The sequence below is a fragment of the Poecilia formosa genome, unplaced genomic scaffold (assembly GCF_000485575.1).
Source record: "Poecilia formosa unplaced genomic scaffold, Poecilia_formosa-5.1.2 Scaffold7, whole genome shotgun sequence".
In the NCBI taxonomy this organism is placed as follows: domain Eukaryota; kingdom Metazoa; phylum Chordata; class Actinopteri; order Cyprinodontiformes; family Poeciliidae; genus Poecilia; species Poecilia formosa.
Window position 1 is genome coordinate 4,124,324 of NW_006799946.1, and position 10,819 is coordinate 4,135,142.

At 39.1% G+C, this 10,819-nt stretch overlaps 1 protein-coding gene across 1 annotated transcript in view; it reads right to left on the minus strand.

The window, feature by feature from the left end:
* thrab (thyroid hormone receptor alpha b) overlaps positions 1-10,819 on the minus strand; it is a 133,345-nt gene that overhangs the window by 27,073 nt on the left and 95,453 nt on the right. Inside the window, exon 4 of the mRNA XM_007572243.2 lies at positions 4,241-4,619. Coding sequence (XP_007572305.1) covers positions 4,241-4,296 — 56 coding nt within the window. The 5' untranslated portion in view covers positions 4,297-4,619. The remainder of the gene's footprint in view (positions 1-4,240; positions 4,620-10,819) is intronic.

Sequence of the window (10,819 nt, forward strand, 5' to 3'; positions counted from 1 at the left end):
GATGACACAGCGAGACTGTAAAATATGCATGGCAGAGGAGTGGCTCGCTAGCCGAAGCTACAGATGTGAGCTGGGGCGCTGCCTCCATGCATCTCTAACATGCAATGCTATGTTTAGTCTGGTGACCCACTCAAGTGCACTCTGCCTCTCCCCTCTTATTCTTTCAGTCTGTTTCACTCTGTCTCTCGGCTACATGAACAGTACCACCCATTCTATCCTGACTGGAGCACAGTCAGCCTCTATGCTGCTGACCCAAATGGTTGCTGTGGATTGTTTAGAAAAGAGTTTATTGACCTGACTGCCTGTAAAAAAAACACTAAGACAAATGTGTTTTTTGTTTTTTTTACTTAAACAAAGGGGAAAAAACATATATATCGACCTAAAAGTTAGGCGTATACAAATGACAGATCACAGAAAATAAAAACAAACCTAACAAACCCAACAGAAATGGATTTGTTGTAATAGATAAATATTTGAATGGTTTACAACATTTTGTAGGCTGACTTTATTGCATTGTGTTATAGAGTTGGAATCTTGATTTTAACACCATAAACAACCCCATAGCCGAGGGATGAGGACATAAAGTTTATGTCAAGAAAACGACAACAGCTTGAGCAGCTGTTTGTGAGCATAAAGTTTATCAGGTAAAACAAAGACCAGTTTTATTTTACAGATAATTGTCTTTTTAGTTTCTTCCAGAGTCTGAGCCAAACGAGGCAAAATAACAAAAGGATGTTTAGTTGCGGATGCAGCTGGAGCGTTGAACTTTTACTGTCCTCTGCCATGTGTTTATTTTGTGTATATTAGTTCGATGCGATGCTTTACACAACATGTAAGATAGTTAGTTTAATCTGATATTGTCAAATCTGTTTTAAAGTTTGTGTAAATGGACTGTTCCTGCTTTCTATACACAAACAAGCATGGACATTTATAAGCTTTTAATTTCCCCAATCAGTTGTGTGTTAAACGCATGACACCTGTTTGTATTTCTTTACACTTATATAATATTTCCTCTTATGCAGGTGAGCTCAACTAAAGTCTAAGCAGCAGCATTGAAAGGCTTTTACAGAAAAAGGACAAAACAAAGACAGAACAGAATTATATCCATAACAGTGTCCAAATGAGGCCCCCTTGTCCTGTGTTCAGAGTGCTACAGTCGCCCATTGTTGTCCCTGCATGTTATCGTCTCACAGCTGAGCCTGTCTCGGCCCATGCATCAAGCGCTAATGACCAATTTATTCCCTCATGCGTCCCTTCGGTGTCTAAAACACAGTGCAAACCAGTGAAGGATACAGCATGACTGTACTTCTTACACAAATGTACTTTAAACAGCAAATAAACATGGTTACCCACAACTTCACGCATCATGTACTGAGCCACAATGGTAACATTAAACCAGTTTTAACCTTCTATACTTTGCATCACTAGCAATATGCTCCCGTAATTTTTTTTAAAGGGGCTTTGGTTAATAACAAGGGAGACGCAAGAGAAAAGGAAAATGTCAAAAAGTGTGTAGATCTGCTGGTCAAGAACACTGATGGTGTACAATAACATCCAGAAAGAATTTGATATCTGATTGATATGACATGGTCGTGATCTCCATTATTCCAACATGTATTCCAGATTAGTGAATGCACTGCGCAACGGGGTGATTCATTTGGCAAAGTTTATGATACTTTTTTGAATTAATACTTTCCTGAAAATACTGAATGTCACCTCAAATCCTCCAACGCACCGATACATTTCCAAATTACTGTCCAAGGTCAGATTAAATGTCAGTCCTCCACCAGCCTAAGTTGGCTCAGAGCACAGACTTCGTGAAATAGACATTTGTAGCCAATATATTCCAGGGCTAACACAAAAAGACTGGAATTTGAACTCTTCAGGCTAACTCGTCAACTCTTGCTAACTTCACATTATTGTAAGGAAAATCTGGAAAACAGAAAAAGCAAGCAAACATCACATGAAAATGCCTCTGCAAACTAGTTGGTTCAAACCCAAAATCACCAAGAGGAGAAAGAGGAGGCCAAGTATTCACATAGGCTTGAAAAAATGTTAATACCCCGTTATGTTTTTCACATTTTGAAAAGTTACAACCACAGTTTTAATTGCATTCTTTTTGAATTTGCTAGATCAACGCAAAGTGACATAAAATTACAAACTTAAGGAAAAATGATATACTTTTTTTAAAGACATAACCTCACAAGCATGTTGTGCATTTAAGTTCAGCCCTTCTGAGTCAATACTTTTGATGCATTTGCAACTAAAATTAAATCACAATGTCTCATAATTATGTGACTTCTAAATGTAGTTTTTACACATGATTTTGCTCAGGGATTTCTAAGTAAAGGAGTATCACAATAACACGCTGTGAATTTTTGTGTGTATTCAGAAATACCAGCTTTGCCTCTTTTTAAATGAAGGAAATGTTTCTTGGGTCTCTTGTCATTTCGCTGCCACAACACACCTGACTAATACTGCACTATAGGTGAGAATTAGGAACTCTATGCTCCATATGACCAGAAATCAAATGGATCATGTTAAGATTAGTTTACATCACAGAAACAGTACGAGAAAAACATTTTAGTAGTTTTATATTGTTTCAAATTATGGCTCACATTGACGCTAGAAACTAGACTGCACTCCATGAATAAATGCAAACACGAGATGATCAAGTGAAAAGTGGAATCTTCCGCTGTGCAAAATGTAAAAGCATAAAAAAAGGCCTATTATAGCTCATAGACAATGCTCACTCTTTAAGGGCGTGAGCTACTGCCGTAAAGTTGTTGCAGCAAAGACCGTGCAGGCTTACATCAGCTGCTGTAACATGTTTGGAAACGTGATGCAACACCCAATCCATATTTACCATGAAGGCAGAGCACAAAGCTTCAAATTAGTGTCAAAAACAGCATCAAAAGTAGTTGTCCATCAAAAAGTCTTCCGTTTGTGTGAAAATCAGACAGACAATCATTCCCATTTTGAACTGGAATAACAACGTTCACGTCGTACACAACACGGGCCTATGATATGCACAGAAATCGCCGACCGCCCAAAGCTCATCAGCAGTAAGCCTTACACTGTTAATTATCTCAACAATGCAACAAATTTCAGCTAGGATGTGTTGCACGTGTTGGGAAAGAACATTGAGCTGAGACACCCTCGAACATGCCAAAAGAAAAATAAAAGTTCGAAGGATTTACTCCCAAAAACACAACAACAACGACTGTCCCCCCCCAGAGGGAGAGCTGGTGTCCCTCCAACAGGTGTCTGTGTTGGCTGAGGAATGCATCCCGGCTTTACACAGTGAAGGAAACCCGGTACCGCATTACCGCACAGACACTCAACCAGCCCTTCTACATGGTGATAAAACATTCACTGTTTCTTTTTTCATTATTATCATGAGCCATTGTTGTTTTCATGCACTGTCCGGCCAGTAGGTGGCAGGGTGTTGACTAATACCTATACAATAAAATGGCATCTTTACAAGTATTCCTTCAAACGGCACATATATAGAAGAACGTGTGTTTTGATGCTGTTCATTTTAGTTACAGTTATGTAAGAAGAGGTTGAATAGATTTAAGATTGACTGGTAAAAGTCAAAGGAAGGATATGGGGGTAAATCGGAAGCTAAGAAAAAGTTCTTATTGCCCTTTGATTTTGCAAAAAGAAGTTGTAATAGGCCGGGTGATCACCATGCCTGCATTCTAAGCTAAGTGTTGTTGCTAGGTAAATACTGTAATATTTAATCCATGAGGCAAAATTAAGATAAATGCATACCTTAAAATTCCCCATTTAATTAATTCCCAGTCAGGATCAGAGCAGCACCTTTAAAATTCCCACACAAATCAGCTCAATAAGTTCAGAATTTTCCTCCACAGTGTTTTTTTTTTTTTTTTATATCAAAGTAGACTGATGATAATAACCCTTTCAATTGTGCCCCAGCCCCGAGTCTTTTCCTTTAAAAGGCCCCAGTTGCCTTCCTCTTGCCCTCCGTGTCACTAATATTGCTTTTTCATTAAGGAGCAGGAGCTTAAACAGTACAGTGTTTGTTTGCACTCAGCTCTGCGTCTCAAGAACCGAACTTAAAGGTCAACATATCGAGACTAAAAGCAGCTACAGGAAAAAGTCCACTTGAAACCGTTCACACATGGAGTAAAAACACCGGTGAGCAAAGTGTGCCTATTTAGAGAAAAAAAAAAAAAGAAAAAAAGAAAAAAATGTCCAAAAGACTTGAACTCACTGTTTCTCTTCTCCCTCTGATGGGTTAGAGTCCTGCTCCTTGGGCATGTGTTCCATTCACCTCAATTCCATCCAGCTCATGAGAGACTGAGGCAAGCCCCGCCCTCCGAAGCACGCTCGTCATTCGACGGTCCGGAGGGGTCTGTCTGTAAAGCACAGAGTCGTCTCGTCCCTGGAGTACCTGGGAGGGGAGCAGTGGAGGGCGGGGGACGCAGTGGGGGGGTGGGTGGTGTTGACCCCCTGTGAGGTTGTTGCTGGGTGTGAAGCTTCAGGACACGGAAGAGGTTGGGGTATCCGCGGGGGTAAATCTGCTGGCCCTGCAGCCAGTGCTGGAGGTGGACGTCGCTCTTAGGCAGACGGAAGGAGGAATGGGAGACACCCTGCAGGAGAACACACAAGTACAGAAGAAGATTAGAGAAAAGAATGGCTCCAGCGCTCCTGGATTTCTTCCAAGTAGTAATAGTACTTTTTTTTTTTTTTTAAAATAATTTTCAATTGCGATCAAACACATCCACTGGATTCTTCGCTTAAGACTACACCAACCAGGCAGGAATCGTTTATCTGCTTGACAGCGCAAAGAAAAAAACAATAACAAAACATCACACTAACGGTTGCAAACGAGAAGCAAATGAAAGGTTCAAAAACAATTCCAAAGCGACAGCCAGCGAGGAACTTTCTTCCAAGCTTTCTCATTGCCAACACATTTTCACAAAGACGAACCGCAGTGCGAATGAGAAAGCAACACCTTCACCACATGTTGTGCCTTCACGGTCTAATGCTCCAGAGCCCCCTGCAAGCAAATCTCATATTTCATCTCTCACAGCATGACCCTGGTCACATGAAACTGGCTTTACCTTGAGCGCGCAGCAGAAGGAGGAATCCTCTGAGTCACACAGCAGATCAATAGCGACAATAGTAAATAAAGGTGGCCTGCAGGTCAAAAAGCCTCCTGTCTTTGTTCTCCAATTGACTAGTTCCTGGAAGCTGAAACCGTAAGGAATGTCTCCCACCATACATGCTTAAGCAGTTATTATGACCAGTGTAATCTGGAAGCACTTGGAGGGTCTTGATGTCTTCTCTTGTTTTCTTCCGACAGCTTTATTTGTTCCTCTGTTAATCCCCTCAGTTCAGTATCTTTCTAATCCTGAACAGTCAGGGGCTGGCTGACCTCAGACAGAATGGATATTATTATTGCTTTCCTCACTCAAACTGATTTTCTTGCAAGTGTTTATTTTTTTTTTTTTTCCAAAACCATCTTATCCTGCAAGCAGACCTTCAGCAGGAGATTTAGCAATGAATGATAAGGAAACATTTAATGACAAAGCAATAAAAAAAGAGAGAGAGAGAGATACTACACTCTGGTAAACACCACACCATCAAACAGATGATTTCTAGAGAGAATTTGACTTTAAATCAAATTCCACGGTTGAAGCAATCACAATCAATTTCAATTAATTAATTATGAGTTTTTAAATGCTTCACAAATCTGACATTAGGAATTTTAAAATTACTGAAGTTGAGCATAGGGCGGCTGTTCAACATAACAGTTCAAAATTTATTCAAAGTGTGAAGGTAGTTTCCTCTCCACAGCCACATCTTGTCAAGAAAGCTAAATGTGTACAACTTTAGGCAGAGAGGTGAAAAAAAAAAAAAGACAGAGGCCAGAAACGTAACCTCTACTTTAAGTGAAAACTGTTCTAAGATCCACAGATCAACCAACATGTTTTGGTTATTCGGATGCTGGGATTATTTTGTAACTAACTTTTTTTCAAGAGTCAAATTAAATTCATAACTATGCAGCTTTTGTACCTTCCTTGAGGACGTTTCTTAGGGCGAAGTTAATTATGGCAAATATATTAGTTATTTTATAGGTCGGCAGGGATTGCTAAGCATCTCAGGATAAATTACGTTTTTTTTTTTATTTTGGTTCTCTGCATCATGGTATTTTTAGTTTTGTTAGAAAATAACAATAACCAAAGCACTTGGTGCCAGAGATACAAATAACAAAATTATCCAATGAGGGGAGTTCAATTCTCTAAATTAATCTGAATGAATGACGGTCAAAATTTAAGACGTAATTAAAGGCAATTGCAGAACAAACTGCCATGGAGGATTTAGAGGTATTTAATATTTTTAATGAGTAAAGTTCAGGATTAAAATCAAGCACACTTTAAAGATCTTTTCAAAAGTCCGCACAAACACCTTGTTCTGTGGGGAAGCACTGTACCAGACAATATCTGTCAGAGAGACATTGGTCTTATCTGAGATTGTACCTCTCATATTTCATATTTTAACGAGTCTACGGGAAGATTAGAATTATCTGAATTTCTGACATTCCCACAATGTTTCTTTTAGATTATGGCTTTTCCTGGTTGGTACCAATTTCAGTCTAAGGACTGACCTTCCATAGCTCATTTTTTCATGGATGCTGTTTTTCTTTCCTAAGAATTATGGGCGATGAATTGGGGGAAAGAAAAAAAAAAGTGCTGTAAGTTCTCTAGGTTGGAACAGAACAGAAAAATAGGAACACCGTGCATCTGTAGTCTAATAAACTTTTCCCCCCATGCATCAGTCTCAGTTGTGTGTTTTTATCGGCGCACTTAATTAATGGTTGTGTTGTGTCTTCATTCTTCCATGCCTCATCTGCTGCCTTTTGGTTATAGTTTGAGATTGCAGATAAAACCATTAAACCCATCACTGCAGAACAGTTTGCTTTGCATTTTTCAAACTAAGCAGGTTTAGAATAAAATGGGTGCAAATAATGCCCAAAGAATGGTATGAAGCTCAAACTCATTTAAGAGAAAAACAAAAGTGAAGGCAAACTCTCTACTTAGTTTTATTTATCTACTGATTGAAATGACAGCAGATAGAATGCAGTAAATCACTGGTACATCTTGCAGCCAACACACAGACAAATTACAACCAGAAGAATCACCAAAACATCCAACTCTGCAGCCTTCAGTAAAACAACGACCTCCAGAATGAACCCGAATACATAATATTTCTGCAAAATATTTTCGCAGCCTCTGCGGATTTGGAAATCCGTGTAAGCCTGAGCTTCAGGCTCTTCGACCCGAGCACAACTGCTGAGAGTGGCAGGGAGGGTGATGACATAAAGCTGGGAGGCAAACCGCTAATGGAGTGTCCTTTATCAAAGGGCCTCTCTCTATCACATCAACTTCTGCCACAAGTGGAACCAGCCTCAGTTCGTGTTTGTGGCACATACAATTAGTTGTTTATCACACTGGGACAATGAGGGTAGAGGAAGGGGGGGGGATGAAAAAGGGGAGGTATTGTTTGATTAGCAACTGCAATAACATTGAAACATTAAATCTTTGGTTTAAAGAACGGCCAACCCACTTTAAAAGAAACTTCAGTCGTTTCAATCTTGTGCTTAAAACTGTTTTCATCTCGCTCTCCATTAAAAGCCAGGGTGTCGGGGAACATTATGGAAACCCTTTGATTTGTTATGACCTGCATTTAGAGAGGACACAGAGAAATTGTGACTGGTTCTGATTGCCAATGAGTCAGGCGAGACCTAAAAACACAAACAGGTTGCCCTGGGAACGGCACCACTCGGAGTGGAAGTTGTCACTGAAGCAGGACGACCCAGCACGTCAGTGAAGTGCTTGAAGAGAAAGTCAGAAGACGATAAAAATCTAAGAGGTATGCCGGCTGTTCAAGCAAGGTCTCACTTGTATCACTCCGAGAGATAACGGTGGATTACAACAGAGAGTGGATTACAACAAAACTTCTCCAGACACATTTTTGTCTGGTGTGTAATCCCGATTCCATTTTACTTTTTGCTACAGACAATAGCACTCCATCAAAACATGCTAGCGATATTACAATTAATGTTGAAACAAAGTAAGGATCAAACACGGAGGACTGATATGAGACCGAGACTTCGTCAAAAATGAAAATTCTTCAAGATTTGCCTTAGAAAATGTTTGCAGCACAACTTATCTGCTCCGCTCAGAAGCCGCAATAATTCTCACATTTTCTTAACTACTGTGTCCTTGTTTGCTCTTGCTCCAATGCAGGAAGTTCTGCTAACATTAATATCCTCTGCCCAGGGGTCGGGGGATGGAAATTCATTTTGTGGAGATAAGGCGGGAAAGAAAGCAAGTGAGATAAAATTGGTTTAAGATAATACACAGTTTATAAAGTAGGGGTGGAAAAGTTGACGGAAAAGTGGAACGTTGGAATAAAGATGATACAAACTTTAATCAGAGAGCAACAAGACTTGTCGTGTGCAGATTATAGAGGTATTCAGCTTTTCACCCCCACCGAGAAGCAGTGAACACATACTGGGTGCCACGTAGTACATTTAGGTAAAGTGATTTGCAATAGCGATCACCTTTTCAAAAGTCTTACTAATGTTTTAGTGGTAACTGAATAAGTAAACATCTGTGGGGCCACAAAACCATGCCAGTGCTATATTCAAATCAGGGCAATTTATTTTGGGTCAATTGTCATGGATCAAAAACTGAACAAAGTAGGCCAATGATCGATGAAGTACAACAACGTTCACTGAGTGGGCAATGCTACAAAGAAAACAATCACTGTGATATAAAAAAATATATATAATTAAGGATTAAAATGATGATGATTTTAATAAAACAGACCAAATGTCTAATTGTCCCAAATGTTGTAAAAGGAAAGCAGGCCACCGACCAGTAAACAAACCACAAGTACTGGAGAAGTTGAGGAACAAATAAAACCTACGCATTTCCTTCTAAAAGCTTAAGGAACAGAATCCATGTGCCTCATTAAAAAACAACAACAAAAAAAAAACAAAAAAACAAAACAGAGGAAAGCAGGGATGGTGGTGCAGCAGAGGCAAAGTGCTATGTTCAGAACCGGTTTGTTTTTGCTTTTAGAACAGACACAAATCAAATTTGCTTCCAGAACAGACTCCTAGTTTTACTTGACAAGTTTGAGTTGTGGTGCGGAACCATCACAGCAAGTATAATGCCCATTACAACTTTTTTCTTTTATTTATTTATTTACGTGCAAAACAGAATTAAATGCTGTCGAATATACACAGATAGCTCACTAAGTGAGAAGGTTTAAGTCAAGGATGATCAGAGAGACAAAGGTTAACTGAATGTAGGAGTAACATACATTCAGTGCATACATAGCAGCTTCTCAGAGACTCGACAGTTTGCTATTAGATTTAAATGAGGAAATATGTAGAATGGGATTAAATATCCCTGTGCAGAGTGCAACTAAATATTTGGACAATTATAGGTCTGCTGGACAAGTAAATTCAAAAATTATTTTAGAGATAAACTCTACACTAGTCTACAACTTTGGTAAACTCTGACCCGATAATTCATATTTTAGACTGTTACTGTTCTTATGAGCTGCAATAAAGTGAAAAATATTATAGGTGTATGCCCTAGATTAAAAAAGTAAAAATAAAAATAAAAAAATAAATAAAAAAATAAGTTGTTATCCTAAACTGTCTGTAGCATCTTAACTAACATTTCTAAATTAGCTGTGTTTTTGTACATTTCCCACAAAATATAGATCCTTAACTCAGATAAGGTTGATAAAGCCCAGATGTTCCATGACGGGTAAAAGCTGAACAGACAAATCAGAGCTTTGTTCTACTCTGTTCAGCCTTCTTGTTGGCTGCTGAAAGTCCTGCTCTCTCTTGTTCCTTTGAAGACTGTAATAATTGCAGATGCATACATAATTGGCGCTAAATTTAAAATCAAAGGTTGGATTTTTTTCTGACATTTTTACAACGGAAGGTTTTGAAATAGCAACAATAGATGAATTAAGTTGACAGCTTTTCCCACATTTTATCTACTCCTCATTATTCAACATCAAAAAACAAGCTAAGAAACATTAAGCATTTGCAATATCAAATGGTACATTGAACTGCAGTTTGAATCTACAGTCCCCTAAGTCACTGATCACAGAAATAGATTAAAATCTAAAACCTCAACAAAATAGACAGCAAGTTCAATGGCTCTGCATACACACGGCCATTGTGTTGTTGCTGCCGAGCAAAAACTAACAAATTGACACAATCGATGTGCTCAGAATAAACAAGATTCTTTTGTTTATGTCTTTCCATAAAACTGTCCTTGTGGGATTCCTTCCGCCTACGTGACGGCTGTTCGGTAAAGTAGGTGGGCTATGAAATATGTGCATGGAAACAAACAAATGTGGCTGCAGAAAGCATACCAGACATCCTTTTGAAAGTGGTCTGAGCGATCACCGTCAGTGCACGATGAGTCTGACCCTCTCAAACTTGCATGCGTTTTTATTGGGATTTTTCTTTTTCCAACAGCTAAACCAACAAGGAGGCTGCATAAGACCTGACGCTGGGGTGGAGGTTCACCTTCCAGCAGAAGAACAACCTTCAACATACAACAAAAGGATCTTTTTGATACAAACGTATTCATGTGTTAGAGTGGCCTTGTCAAAGTCATGTTGTAAATCCAATTAAAAACCTTACAGTGAGACTGAGGCACTGACATTCTGAGTTGACTGAGATTGAGCCATTTTGCAAAACAGAGGGCAAAAATGTCAGCCTTTTCAGGAGATTATATATATATATATA